This window comes from Chinchilla lanigera, unplaced genomic scaffold (assembly GCF_000276665.1).
Source record: "Chinchilla lanigera isolate Chin_1 unplaced genomic scaffold, ChiLan1.0 scaffold00364, whole genome shotgun sequence".
In the NCBI taxonomy this organism is placed as follows: Eukaryota; Metazoa; Chordata; class Mammalia; order Rodentia; family Chinchillidae; genus Chinchilla; species Chinchilla lanigera.
In genome coordinates, this window is record NW_004955765.1 from 1 (window position 1) to 15,667 (window position 15,667).

The window sequence follows — 15,667 nt, forward strand, 5'->3', positions numbered from 1 at the left end:
ATGCAGAGATCAGCACCCTCCCAGCAGGGGTCCCGCTCTGCACAGGTCAGGTCTGGGTGAGGCCGCGTCTGCAACTGTGGAGGATGGCGTAAGCATTCCAGGTGCCAGACCCACAGCGCAGAGTGTCGCGGGGACAGAAAGCTGCACCTGGCTCTGCTGCGGGCATCCAGCAGCTCCTTGAGAAGTGCAGAGTTTATCTGAGTACTGTTTACAAAGTCCTCTGTTCCGCCACTTGAAGAGTTGCTTATCTTAGGGTACAAAATCACAGATTGTTACTCTACTGCTTCCAGACCTCCGCTCCCTCCTTCCCGCCCTCCATCCCCCTTCTCTTCCTTTTCTCCCTTCCTCTGGGGTACTGAGGATTGAACTCAGGGTCCTTGCACTAAGTCACACTCCCAGCAATTTTTTTGAAACAGGATGTAGATAAGTCACTAAATGGCCCATGATCGGTTTGAAGCTGTGATCCTCCTGCTTCAGCCTCCCAGAGTGCTGGGATTATAGGCATGAAGCCCCACGCCTAGCTCATCAATTCTTACTGTTTCTTAGCTCTGGGTTCATGTTCAGGGAAAGCTGTCTGTGTCTGGTTGGAGTGAAGTCCAGGCCCGGTTCTGCCGCCAGTGCCTCCGGGTGGTGCTCCTGCCTTGTCCCTGTCTGCTTTCCCGGCTGTAAAAGGCAACTGTAACGTCCCCCTTGGGCTGTTGCTGAGATTAAATGACAACACACTAAAGTACCCTGCATATCGTCTGGCAGACAGCTGGTGCCCAATAACAGAAGGTAAATAAGAGTTTTGAAAAGCAAACACTCAGATTTCCGTCCGAGTAGTCCTGTCGTCCTCGGGCAGGACTAGATGAAGCCATCCCAGCGAGCGTGAGCCGAGGTGCTCACCGGGAGGGCGCTGGTTATTGGGGCACCAGTGACCCGAGACGCCCGTGGCACCCGTGAGTGGGGAAACAGTCTGCAGAGTGCAGGTGTCAGCTCTAAGGAGCGACTGAATCCCAGACTCCTCCGCACGGCGTAACGCCGGGGCTGCGCGTGGGTGCATCCGTAGTCTCCCTCTCAGTTTTTGTGCGATTTTGTATGTGGAAGAGTCATGTGAATAAACTCTTACTGACTGCCAAGCCTAAATGCAAAATTTCATGAAGCTGGTGAAAGTGATTTTGGGGACCCCTCCATAGTAACACAACCACTGACCAAGGAGAGAGGGACGGCCCGGAGGGGGCGGGGCGGGATGATCCAGAGATGGACAGGAAGTGGGAGGGGTTAGGGCACGCGACCGTCTGTCCTCAGTAATGGTGGCTGATGCTTTGTACCTGGCCTGTGGAAAGGTCACAGAAAAGAAGGCATCTTCCAGCCAAGAATCGGTATTGGGGATGAACCCAGGCTTTTGCACAGAGCCGTTACCCAAATCCTTTTTATAAATTTAAATTCTGAGACAGCGTCTCATTAAGTTTCTAAATGGCCCAGGCCAGGTTCAAACTTATGATCCGCCTGCCTCAGACTCCCAGGGTGCTGGGGTGACAGGCGTGTGCCACCATGTCCAGCTATAACATTTTCAAAGTGGATTCACTTTGTGTGTCTTTTTCTGGTGTGAGGAACCTTGAATAAGTATCACTAAGGAGGAGGATATGATGCTATTCTTCCTGAAACTTTATGTTTTCCTTTAGGAAGCCCTGAGAAACAAATTTATAAGAAACTTTGTAGAAAGCCAGCTGCATGTGGATGTGGACAGGCTCATGGGAGATCTCCAGAGCTACGGTAAGTGTAGGTGCTGCCTGCAGCCAGGTGCCCCGCTTCCCCCAGTCCTACCCCTACCCCGGGAGGTGGCTTGCAGCTCACGTCCCCCTCTCACTTTCCCTGCTGGGATTGCAGCGTGTGCCACCGTGCCCAGCTCTGCCTTCCTTTTTTACGCTCTGTGCTTATGCTTATGCTTATGCAGTGCAGTGATTCCTTCCGGGTTCGTCATCATAGCCTGAGATGACGGGCTTGTCAGTCTCTCTTGGCTTTGCATCGTGGGAATTACTGACTGATTTCTGGCTGTGAAGGTGACCAAATCATTTCCCTGCTGGGTTGCTTCCCCTGGAGTTGCAGGACCAGTTGTCATAAACGTAAGGACCAGATGCATATTCTTCAGGAGGCGCGTGGGAGTGAAGTTTCCCTTTTCAGTTATGTTTTCTTGCTTCTAACCTTCACCTTTTCTGGCTTTTGCTTGTAGGAATCTGCTATCCCCGCCCCACCCTCAGCATGCCGCTCTCTCTTTGGGGAGACCAGATTCATGAGCTGCACGCTCTCATTATGCTTTTATTTGTATGTTTTGTGCGTTTCCTACACAAATGTCATCCTGAAGAAAAAAAAAAAAATCAGGCACTGCAAGGAGAAACAATTCCTGTGAAATTTTACCCTGCAAAATCTTGGTTTTATGTGCACATCATGTGGACGTATCCCTTATTGCCTTCACTGATAATTGAGATCAATACCACCAAAATTCCTGCCTCCTCTTCCTCCTCTGTTTTCCCTCTTCCTCTTCCTTCTCCCCTCCTGTGCCTCTTTCTCCTTCTCCTCCCTCTCCTCTTCCTTTGTTAAAAACAGTGTCATTTCTATCCTTAGAGTTCATAAAAAAGCTTTGCTACTATTTTTTGTCATTAGCTTATTCTGAATTCTCTCTTTAATATTGGGTGACAGTAAATCACACCTGAGAATCTTATATATGGACAGAACTTACTGTGTTCAGGTCTGTCAGTGACTGCGCTGAGAGTGCTTTCTCCCTCGGGGGACGAGGGGAGTGTTTGGAGGTGTGCTGGTCATCACAGCAGGGCAGGTGCTGCTGGGATCCCACGGGAAGAGGCCAGGATTACTACAGAAACCCTACAGCGTGCAGAGCGGGCTTGCGCTAGGAGTTACAGCCACAGGCGTCTTCCTGTGTGGACTAAGACCTCCCCCTTCTTGGAGCAGTACAAGGGAGCCATTTGTTGAGGACAGCTTTCAGGGCAGGCACATTAGGCTCCCAAATCTTGTCATCTCCTGTGGCGGATGCATGCTCTATTTCCGGGCCCGAGTTACAGTCACTGAACAGAAGCAGTGCTCATGTTTTGTTGCCTGGGTCTTGGAGCCAAATTACTGTAGCCTTGCATACTGTGTTGTTCTCTGCTCGCCTGTGTGCGAGCTGCAGGCCCCTGGTTACCCTTGAGGACTAAGAGCAGGCAGCGGGCCTCTTCCAGGACTCCCGTTCCCTGGCCCTTGGGATCACCTTGCTGTGTGCTGTAGGAGCCAGAGTGGGCCTCGAAGCAAGGGGTCAGGCTCCAGGTCCCCGGGGGCTCCCTGTCCCTTGCTGTGTACTCCGTCTTCTCAGTGGTAGTGTCTTTGTCCCCCCAGGTGGGACAGCACAGGTGGGGTGTCCAAAGGGACGAGTGAGTGGTTGGTGTCTGACCGCATTTTATGTCATGATGTCTAATCTGCTGTGCTGGAATGGGTCCCAGCTACAGAGGAGCAGGCCCAGGGTCCTCCTATCTTCTGAGAAGTGAGTGTGTGTGTGTGTGTGTGTGTGTGTGTGTGTGTGTGTGTGCACATGTGGTGTACAGTGGCCCCTCACTGCCTACGCTGAGTTGCTCCTAGGACCCACTTCAGGTACCAGTCTACAGCTACTGCTCAGGTCGCTGCTACACAGTGTTTGCACAGAACCCGCTCAGCTCTCCCCTAGTCCTTGTGTCACTGCTGCCTAGACTCCTGACAGAGCGCAAGTGGTATGTGAATGGCGCTGCACTGCAGTGTTCAGGGGGTGTGACAGGCAAAGGCTGCCTCTTGGTACAGATGAAATTTATTACAACTGTGCTTGACGGGGGTGGGCTGAGCCCACAGACGCAGAGCCACAGGTACAGAGGGCTGATCACGAGCACCACATGCACACACACACATGCACGCACATGCACGCACACACATGCACGCACACACATGCACACACATGCACATGTACACACATGCACACACACATGCACATGTACACACGTGCACACACACACATGCACATGCACACATGCACATTGTCTTAGTTACTTTTCTCCTTGCTGAGGCAAAATTCCCAACACCCAAAGTTAAGGGGACAAGGGTGTATTTAGCTCACAGTTTGTAGCAGTTTTAGCCCGTCATTGACTGCTGCAAGGCAGGATGGCACGGCAGGGGGGCAACTGTTCATGGAGGGCAGACGTAGCAAAGCAACAAGCAAAGGCCCTTAACTGCGTCTTCCTGCCCCTTCTAGCTTACCCAGGCTGCTCAGGGCGGGCAGCACTCACACCCTTAATCCTAGGGCCCTTGAGCCTAGCAGTGCGCCATGACTCAGTCCCAGCCTCACACACTCGAGATCCAGCCGCCTCTGCAAAAGCCCCACCTACGGCCACATGAGGCCTTGGGGGACATCTAGATACAATCCATGACACACACGCACACACACACACACACAAACACACCTGTGCATATGATATCTGTATCTCTCTGCCTCTGTATCATGCAGTTATATACATGATCTAGCTTTTTAAATCTTTTTTTTTTTTTTTTTTTTTTTAAAGCAGCTCTGATTCTTCCCTTGAAGATAGTGAAAGCTACACATTATGAGGTCAGGTCATTCTTTATTGTGTTTACCATCTGGAATTATGCGCAGTTAAACTGTCTAGCCAAGCTTTCTAGGCAGACTTATAAAGCAGCATATTCTATTACAAATGGTCAGCATGCAAAATGCAATATAAAAATACCCTGTTTGCCCCATTCTGTAAAATTAAGCTTTCTCCAATTCACCATAAAAGTATTAAAATCTCCCACAATAGATAGTGAGGGTTTTGATGTTCTGGTTTCCAGATGTCCTGCTGAGTTACACAGAGAGGAATGAATGATAGATAGTTGGTTGGCACCTGCCTATCACTTAGCAATTATAAATAGAGCCACAGTGACCATTCAGTAACACTTATGGTAATAGGAGCATATCTACATTTATGTATGTATACACATAGTAACTTTAATTTATATATAATGTATGTATATATTTACAAACAAAAACATTTATCTATTTTAAAATATTTTGTCATTTTTATAATTTTATATTGCAAAAGTATATAACATTTATATAAACACTTATATAAAATGTATTTAGTTATAAAATATTTTATGTCTATCTATATCTATATTATATCTCTATCTATCTATATATATCTGTATTTAATTTGCACGCAACCCCACGGGTAGATGTGCTTTCCTCATAGACACGGAGAGATGGAATTGGTGACAGATCTAGACGCGGACTGTGTGGACAGGGCTGCTGTGGGCCGCCACGGTCTCTGGCTGGCCTTGCCATGTCCCTGGTCAGGGCTCCGGCGGGAGGGAGCAGTGGCCTCCTGGGACCCCGCTCGGCTCCGGTGTCCACTCCCCCGTGGGAGGGATGTCCCGAGCCCAAGGCACAGGTGCTCCGGCGCGGTCCCCGGGGAACCCAGCCACTGAGATCCTGGGGCTCAGCCCCGAGCCTCACCTGCACTGCAGACCTTCGTCACAGACACAGGAGGAGCAGGCTGATGCCATGAAACCCACCGCACACAAGCACGCATTGCACAGAATTCACACCTTGTGAAGACTCATCCAGGGTCATAACTTCTCCTTCATCCTTCTCCCCTCCCCTCCCCCTCCTCCCTTTCCTCCTCTTCCCTTTCCTCCTCCTCTTCCTCTTCATTTTCCTCCTCCTCCTCTTCCTGTCCCCTTTCCCTCTGCCTTCCTCTCTATTCCCCCCTTCATCCCCCCTTTGTCCTCTGCTCCCTCCCCTTCCTCCCCCTCCCTCTTTCTTTCCCCTCCCCCCACTGTCCCCCCTGTCCCCCGTGAGACCGCAGTGTGAACACTGGAGAGGTCACGTCTCAATGGCACAGCACAGGTCAGCACTGACCACCGAGGTCAGCAGCCAAGGGCAGATCCGGACACATGATGTCATCTTGGAGAAGGACGTAGCTGGAGAAAGCGGATCAGAAAATATTACAGCCACGGCTGTGGGCTTTGCCTCTGTACCAGCTGCTTCAGGCCAGAGCACAGCCCCTGCTATCTGAATCTGCACCAAAGATGACCCAGGCTGCCCACCTTTCCATCCTGGCTGGGGTGGGGGTGAGCTTGGAAGCCTGGAAAACCCCTGCACACTGCTTTGATGGGCCTGTGTTGCCCCTACTGTGCCTCTATCGGAAATCGATTTTACACATTAATAAGTGGGATACAGTGCCACACCCAGTGCATGTCCTGCACCGGCCCGGTGGCCACCAGCTGTGATTCCTGCTTCTCTGCATCTAATCGCCAGATTACAGAGTGTGCTGTCCTCAGTCCCTTGTCATGGGCAGGGTGAGGACAAAGCATCCACAGCTGATGCCCCACTCCCTGTGGTCCTCAGACCCCAAGGCCCAGTGGACAGCGGAGAACCTGGGTCTCCATCTCCAGGCCACCAAACACCCTGTGTCCTCTGGTTCTGTGACTCAGGTCACTGGTCATCCTGTCCAGCAGCCAAGGTTGAGCCACTGGTGCTGAGGCTCTGAACCGCTCCAAGGGACTTGCGATGCTCTTGCTGGGCTCCTGTACCCATCTCCGTCCACCAGTGAGGACATCCCTCCCAGTTGAAGAGCTCAGGGCACACCGAGGTGGAAGAGCCTGACTTCTAGTTCCTTTTCAGTCGCATCGTTCAAATTACAGCTGAAGGTCCTCTGCAGCCTTAAATGTTAGAAGCTGTTGCCTGTGAACCTGGGGAGAGGTGAAACCTGCCAGCCAGTCATGTTTCCGCTGTCACTGGGGATGCTGGCGTGAAGGGCTTTCTTAGTGGGTGAGCTGCAGTCTAGATTTCCCAAGTGCCGAAAGCTGCTGTCTCCCAGCTGCTTGAGACTGGAATAAGGAGGAGAAAGTGATGGCGGTGATTCGCAGGCTGACTTTGCGTAGTTTTGTGATCCACTGTGGGTTTCTGTGCACATGGTGTATTGTGTGCATTCAGTTCATCTCAATTCTTTATAAAATCTTGCATGGGAAAAAGGAAGAGTCCTTCTGGATCCGCCTGCAGACCCCACCCATTAGGTGTGCAGCTTCCTCTTGTACCATCAGGGTGGGGCCCATACTCCTCCTCCTTACAGAGACATGGTGGCCCGGGGCCATGGTGGTAGCTCCGGGCCATGGTGGTAGCTCCCAGGCAGCACCTGCGCACAGCAAACTTGGGAAGCGATTCCTGTCCCCCACCGTGGAACCCGTCATCTCTCCTGCGGCTCTCCCTCCTCACACTGCCTTTCTCCAGGTCATTGATTTTCCTCAGCTCCTTCCTGAACCTGAGCGAAAGTATCAAGATAAACTCAGTGGTTTGCCCTGAGATGTTACCAGTGTTCATCTGCTATTGCTTCTTCTTCCAGTGCACAAATCCAGGACAGAGAATGGAGTCCATCGTCTGAGGATGGGGTTTCCTCAGTGGAAATACACTGTGGTCCTTGTTTAGCAAGATTAGTGCTGTAAAGTAACTTCAGAGAAGGCTTTTTTACGGCTTCTGTCTCCTCAAAGCCTCACGTGCTTGTGGGTGGCTAAATCACCAGTGTGTGAATGTGGGCTAAGAGTGTGTGATAACCGCATTAGTCCACCTGTTGGTTCAGCTCAGCTCTGGGTATGTCTAATAGGAAGGCCCACCCTGGGTGTGGGTGGCACCCACCCAAAGGCTTGCAGCCTGAAGGGAATAAAAGGGAAGAGGAGGCCGGTTGCTTCTTGCCTCCTGCCTGCCCTGCCATGGACTGTTTCTCCTCTCCCATGCCCCTCTGCCCTGCTGCCCTGCTGTGGAGCCCACCAACTAGACACTGAAACCTCTGCAAACTGTGAGCCAAAATAAACCTTTCCTCCTCTCACTTGTGGGTGTCAGGCATTTTGTCTCAGTGACAAGAAAGGAACTGAGACAGCACTGTTGAGAATTATTCAACCCCAGGCGGAAACGTTTTTATTCTTTGTTTTGTTTTCACTGCACTCTCTGTGATGGATTCTTTTTCCAGGAGTACTTAACAGGGGTTTATTACATTTTTAAAGTGAAAATTCAAAATTACACCTCTCTTGTCTTTAGCAAGCCAATGATTGGGAAGCAGTTGCCCAGTTCTTTTCCTGTTGCTACATGCTTATTTATTTATTTTTGGCTGGTAGAGCGTTTCTTTTCTTTTTTAAATTATAATTTTAATTTTATTAGTAAATGTTTGCAGTACATGAAGTTTGCATTCACCTCGGTGCATGTACGAAAGAACAGCCTGGTTCTCTTTCTTATCTTTTTCCCCTTCCCATCCACCTCCATCCCTTCACCTCTAACTCCTCTTTCCCACTTTTGTTCTCATTGTTGTTATTGCTCTAAGTGCATATTTATGACATACAATGTTCACATTTATTTTAGTTGCTTAGTACCTGAACATGACATATCTTAAATCTCCGTACTTCTCCTTCCTCTCCCTCTCATCCCTCGTGCCTGGTCTTCTGGACCCCTTCCTGTTTGCAAGCAATTTGCCCCCTTGTTTCCTCCTGTCCAGCTTTTACTTTGCTCTTTGTTTGTACATTGCCGTACTCGAATGAGAGATACCATATGGTGTTCAGGCTTGTGTGTTTGATTTATTTCACTCAACATTGTATTTTCCAGGAACATCAATTATCCTATGAATGTTTCAACTTTATCCTTCTTTATAACCAAGTAGTATTCCATTAGGTAGAAATACTATATTTTGGTTATCTATTTCCCTGTTGTTGGACATACAGGATTTAACTCTTATGAATTGTACTGCTATAAATATTGGTATGCACATATCACTGTAATATGATGTCTTTACGTCTTTGGGGAAGATACCTAGAAGGGTCATATACAATTTCTAATTTTAGTTCTTTGCGGAATCTCCATGCTGATCTCCATAGTAGTTGCTTCCATTCCCACCAACAATGTAGGAAGGGTCGTTTTTCTCCTGCAAGCAGACCAGCACTTGTTATTCCCTGACTTAGTAATGATCGCCGTTCTTTCTGGTGCCAGCAGAATCTCAGCACTGTTTCAACTTGCACTTCTCTAATGGCCAGAGGTGTTGAACATCTTTTCATATATTTGTTGGCCATTTGTGCTTCTAAGAAGTGTCTGTTCATGTCACTTGCTCATTTCTTGGCTGGATCTTTTATTTTAGGAGATTTATTTTTTTTGAGTTCTTTTTATATTCTAGAAATTAGTCCTCAAGGCATAGCTGGCATTTCCCCCCCCGCATTCTGTAGTTGTTTCTTCACTCCTTTGCTGTGCAGAAGTTTAAAAATTTGATGTAATCCCATTTGTTGATTCTTGCTGTTTCTTCTTGTGCAATTGGAATTCTGTTCAGAAAGTCCTTGCCTATGTTTATGTCTTCAAATGTTTTACTTATTTTATCTTCCAGTGGGTTCACTGTTTCTGTATTAATTCTTAGATCTTTGATCTCTTTTGATTTTAGTACATAGTGAGAGATGTGGTCCAGCTTAAATCTTCTGCGAATAGCCAGTTTTCTCTATTTATTGAACAGGCTATCTTTCCCCCAATGTATGCCTTTGCCACTTTGTTGAAGATCAAATACCTAAACGTGCCTTGGGACATTTCTATGTTCTATATTCTGTTATACATCTATTTTTGTTCCAGTACCATGCCGTTTTTATCACTGTTGCTCTGTAGATAGTATAGCTTGAAGTCAGGTATTGTGATGCTTTCTACTTTGCTCTTGTTACCCATATTATTTTTGTTACTCTGGGTATCTTTTGGTTTCATATGAATTTCAAGATTGTTTTCTCTAGTTCTGTGATGAATGCTGTTGGTATTTTGATTGAAATTATGTTGAATCTATAGAACAGTTTTGGAAGTATCGCCATTTTGACAATATTGGTTCTGCCTATCCAGGAGAGGGGGACATCCTTCCATTTTTTGACATCTTTAATCCCCTTTTCTATTGTACTGTAGTTTTCATTATAGTGGTCTTTTACTTCTTTGGCTAGCTTAGTTCCTAAGTATTTATTTTTTCTTGATGCTAATGTAAGGTGGTATTACTTGCATAATGTATTTCTCACTGAGTTCATTATTGGTGTACACAGATGCTATTGATTTTTGTGTGTTGATTTTGTATCCTGCTGCATTGTTGCATTGGTTATTACTGGTAAGGGTTTTTGGTGGAGTTCTTTGGATCTTCTACATGGAGTGTCATGTCACCTGCAAATAATGATAACTTGAGATCTTCCTTTCTGCACGTGTGTTATGCCTCTGACTTTTTCCTTCTGTTTTTGTTCTATCCTCCTGCTGTCACCAGTGTCTGTGTGACAGTCTTACCTTTGTGCCTTAACTATGTTTCTCCATTTAGGTGTATCAGCATTGCGGGGAACATGTGTAAAAAGGTAACACACAGTTTTTTCTTCAGTATGTATCAGCATTACACAGAACACGTAAAAAGTGGAGAGCTTGCATTCAGCAAATAGATAGTAAATCTTGCATATCATCAAATTATGACTCCCTTTTGAATATCCTTTTAATGAAAGAATTTTAGGAGTCATTTGCATGATCCCTACTGTATGAACAGAAAGCAGGGAGGTGGAAGGGAAGCTGATGTATTCTGATTTGCTTGCTTTCCTCAGGACGGGTGCTGGACGGTGTCTTTAACCATGCAGGGGCTGGACACTTCCACTTGCTGGGCAGTGCCCTGGTCAACCTCTCTTCTTGCGTGCTGCTGGACCGCTTCCGGGCCATGGAGTCAGAGGACACCCTGGAATCAGAAGCACACAAACTTATGCAGCAGAACAAGTTCTTAGCCAGTAAGTAACAGACAAATAAGGTCGCAAAGACTGGCTCCAATAAGTTGTCATCTCACGCATTTCTCCCTAACGGTGTTTTATGTTGGCTCAGAGAAAAGCGAAGCCTTCCCCAGATAAAACATAAAATAAAGCAGAAATATACACATGGAGTTAATGAAAAGAAGTGTCTCATGCCATAATGACTGACTGCGTTTTCACCATCCTGAGAATAATGGTGCTGGATGCATCTGTTCTTACTATTTCTTGACATTGTTTATGGTTAAATCTCATGTGATAATAACAGCTTTCTTAACCAACATTATATTCTAATTTCCTCCACCACCTTTATTTTTATCATAGTATTGTGTTCTTTGGGGCTGAGGGTGAGAAAATACAGCAATCAATTAGAGTCCATTACTAATTGTGTACTTATTCAAATAAATACGGTGCATTCTTGTATAGTCTCTTTGAATCACCATCTAATTGTTATCATTGTTTTTGGTACTGGGGCTGGACCTAAGCACCCCGGGTGCAGGTGAAATGGGTGCTCTGTCACTGAGCTACACCTCACCCCTTTTTTGTGTTTTATTGAGGTTTTGCGCTGGTTTGCCAGGGCTGAGGTAATGAGGTACTGCAGGCGGGTAACTTAAGCAATAGAAATTTCCTTTCTAGAGGCTGGAAGTGCCACAGTAAAGCAGCGATAGGTTTCTCCGGAGGGCTGGGAAGGGATGTTCTTCTGCTGTGTCTCTCACTGGCTTGTAGATGGCTGTCCCCTCCTTATATCTCTCTATGTCTCTATATCTGGCTTTCCTCATTTTATAAGGACAGCATCACATTGAACTAAGGCCCACCCTAGAGGCCTCATTTTAACTCAGTAGCCCCTCCAAAGATGCTGTCTCCAACCACAGACACATTTCAAGATCCTGGGGTGAGGGCTTCATCATGTGTTTTCGGGGGAGACAGTCCAGTTCATGACAGGTTTTATGATGGATCTCAAAGAACCCATGTGGCAGAAAACACAATCCATACACTAAAGTTGTGAGTGATTGGCCCCGGGGGATAGATTCTGCTCATCCAGTCACATCTGCAGCTCAAGGGGAGAGATGCTGATTACTATCTGAGCAGCCTTGTGTAATTTTTCAAGTCCTGAATAAAACAATGTCTCTGTATTGATGGTAACACAATATGATTTTACTGAAAAAAGGATACATTGAACTGGGAATTCGGTCTCAGTTTAGTCTTACTAGCAGTAACTTGTAGAGCTGAACATGGTTTTACCTTCCTGGGGCTGAACACCCCTCATGCAGGAGGCGGAGCTGCGCACCTCTCCCTGAGCTCTGGCAGTGCTTACCTGACCTTCTCTGCCACCAGGTATCATATTCAACAGTTCCTCCATTGGCAAGAGCTTCAGATCAGCGTCTCTCAAATTGCTACCCCACGTCACATACACAATACGCACCAGCATCTTATACAGCATGAGGACAGATCTGATAAAAAACCCTTCTTGGAAGTTCCATCCTCAGAGCCTGCCGGCCGACGGGTTCAAATATAACTACATCTTTGTCCCGCTGCAAGACATGATTGAAAGAGCCATTGTTGCGGTCCAGACTGGGCAGGAAGTCTTGGAGCCCACTACGCAGGCGCAGGCAGCCCCCTACCCGTGCCACACCAGCGACCTGTGAGTAGCCATGGCCGTAGTCATCCCAGAGTACTTTTTAAAAAAATCCATTGTATTTTTAGTGCCTCCAGGTTTATTGTTTATATACTTGAGCTACTCCGATAGAAATATCATGGTTGAGATATAATCAACCTTTGCATCTCCACATTCTCACCTTCAGCCACAGATCCAGTTGGTTGCTGGCTGAATGGATGATTCCAGAAAGTTCCAAAGAGCAGAAATTGAATTAGCCACGTGCCACACACGCGCCCCCTCTGTGTAAATGAGGTGGTGGGCAGGCTGTGTACTGCCTGTTACATGTAATTTAGAGGTGATGCAAAGCACACCAGTTAGGGTAGTGTGCACAGGTGATCACAAACCTGGCACAGTTCTGTAGCAGGGACTTGACCACCTGTGGATTCTGGTGTCCCTGTGGGGTTCCTGGAAGCCACCCTGTGTGGTATGGATCAATGGGAGTTTTTGCATGACTGGGGGAGTTTTGTATTGGTATCAGGCATCAGTATGTTTCAGCCCCCTTAGCACCAGTGTGATGAATAATATTCACAAAGGCTGTGTGTGTCTGGCTCCAGCCCTCCCCTGTCTGCACTTGGGGTAACCAAGCACCATTATTTCATCTTTGGCACAAATCCTTAAAAAGTTAGCCACAGAGCATGCAGAGTATTGTGGAATTCCAGGGAGGCCCATGCTGGTTCCTTAGGTATGCGGGAAGTAACTGAGAATGTCAAAAGGTTGAGCTACGTCATTTGGCTAGAGCTGCTACAGCAGGAGAGGAAGCAAAGTCCAGCCTGAAACCTGGAACAGCCTCATGTGGTGACAGGGAGTCCTTAGGTAGTCAGCACAGCCCAGCAGGGGTCATCTGCATGGGGCGACAGAGGCTGTGCTCCACCAGGGCTCTGTGCGCTTGAGGGTGAACTTGGGCAGCTGGGTGCAGTCAGATCATAAAAGGACTCTGACGTGTGTCAGAGGAGTGGGGCCAGACTACTGAGGCTGCTTCCTTTGTGCACGACGAATGTCATCCTCATAGCATCCTGCTACTGCCCCTGGACAGCTGCAACACAGGCTGCAGGTCCCGGGCTGTCCCCACCTGCTGGCTCTGATGCTGCCACCTTCTGGAGCTCTCTTGAAAAGCAGAGTGGGAGGTGAGTGGCTGAATGTGAGGTTATTAAAGGGACAGGGTTGTGTGTCATCTTAGCTGTGAGAACAAGGATGGACACTTGTCCTTCAGTGGTCCACTGCGGGTGACAATTCCCACACGTCCAGCTCCCACCTGGGGTACAGTAGCTGATCACCAGGCAGAAGGGTAATGCCCTCTCCAGGTGATGGGAGCCCCTTTGTAGAAACAGGTGGTGTTAGGCTTACGATCTAAGACGTCCCCAGAGGTGCCTGGATCATGGGCGCCACACTCATCAGTGGACTCACCCGGGGATGAGCCCGGTTCCTGTGCTGGAGGAGGCGGGGTCCGGTTGGAGGTGGTCCCTGGGTGTGACCCGGAAGGGTGTGTCTCTCTCCCTCGATCCTCCCTTCTCTCTCTATTTCCCTGCCAGTCATGGGTTGAGCCGCTTTGCTCCAACGCACCTTTCCGCCATGATATTTCTGCCTCAGAGCCAACTGACCATGGACTGAAGCCCGGAACTGTGAGCCAAGTTAAACCTTTCCTTCTTCACAGTGTGGGTGTTGGGGCATGTGTCCCAGGCATGAGCAGGCTGACCCATGTGGGTGGCTGGAAGGTGTACCCTCCTTCCTGTCTAGCAATACGCTTTGTGCACAATGGCTCACCCACATCTTTCTGAGGGTGGGATACTAGTCTGAAGACCACGTGATGGAGCTCGTCTTGGGAAATCCCAGTGGTGGGGGAGAGCTGAGGGTCAGGAAGAAAGGGACCGAGGTGTGCCTCTCCCCCAGGGCTTCCTCAGTGGGTGAAGCACTGGCAAAAGCCCCTTCGCTTCTTTCCTTGTAGGCGAGAGCTTTTCTTTCTTTTCAGAGCTACAATACTTGTGGCTTTGAACATATTCACCCTTGCAAAAAATGCTCCAAAGGAGGTGACTGTCGAAAAGGTGACTGCTTTTGGTGAGCTCCATGGGGGACGCTTCCCACCCAACCCAGAACCTCGAGAGGCCTCGAGTGCCAGGTGCCTGGAGAAGTTAGCATTTCAGGGTGCTGCTTGTTTGAAGGGGAATCTCAGAAAGTTTCCCTCTGACAGTCTCCCGCCGGCTGCTGAATTCACTGATCACCGGCACCCTTGGGAGAGGGCGGTGCTTGTGTGGTAGGCAGAGAGGGAGCCTGGTGCTCACATCCTGTTTCCCCTACCCCCCACCCCTGGCCAGCCTGAGAGGCTCGGAGTGACACACAGGCCAGCAGAGGAGTTGGTGGACCCTGTGCAGGCCTGGATGCTGGGGTCGCCATTCCTTCCACCATGGTGCTTTGTTGTGAGGCATTTCCTGAAGGCAGCGAGGAGGCTTTGGGGAAGCAGACGAAAGCGCGCCCCATCGCCTCTTGAAGATCAATTCTGATGTCTGAGACGCAGCCGCGCAGGCGAGCAGGGGGTGGGGCAGTGCCCAGGTGCGGCTCTGCTGCCGTGAAATCAATTCTCTTCGCCTTCTCCCTGGGATTCTGCAGCACAGCTTCTCAGAAACATTTGTTTCATTTGCCTGACAAGGGCGAAGACGTGTTTTAATTCTGAGGGAGTCTGAAGTCCTCGAGTCCTCTCTTTGGGCTATACCCCTCCTGTGTGTGTGCTTTAAAACACCTGTGCTACCGGAGACCCAGTGCGCCTGCTGTGATTGAGACACAGCTGGGGTCTGTCACAATCTCGGCCACCCGAGAACAGAGTCTAAAGCTCGCTCTGGCCGAGGACCACACTTCGGAAATTTTTGAATGGCTTCCTACTGCTTATTGAAGGAGCTGCATATTCATTAATTTATTCATGTATTCAATGACATTTATGTGCTATTTGTCAGCCGCTAGGTTTGGGGTGAATGGGGAAGGGGATAGATAAAATCACTGCATTTGTGGCACTGATGGTTCAGGGATGCGGAGTCTATATGTGTAGTAAGGAAGGAAACGTGGGGGGCAGTGTGTGCCGCGTGCTGGGGAGGGCTGAGGAGGAGGTCAGAGGCGTGAGGGGGTGGGAGCTGGAGCTATCTGGGTTAGTAGTGTGGTCGGGGGCAGCCCAGCCCGGAAGGCAATGTTTGAGCAGACTTGGAGACAGAA

At 48.7% G+C, this 15,667-nt stretch overlaps 1 protein-coding gene across 1 annotated transcript; it reads left to right on the forward strand.

Moving 5' to 3' along the window:
- Positions 1-1,664: 1,664 nt before the first annotated feature.
- LOC102006855 (ATP-binding cassette sub-family A member 13-like) lies at positions 1,665-15,270 on the forward strand (the record flags this gene model as incomplete). The annotated part of the gene is given in 5 exon segments (XM_013510189.1): positions 1,665-1,755; positions 10,624-10,800; positions 12,151-12,457; positions 13,482-13,596; positions 14,002-15,270. Coding segments are annotated over 4 exon segments (648 nt in total), but the record flags the coding sequence as incomplete, so codon positions are not given.
- Positions 15,271-15,667: the final 397 nt, after the last annotated feature.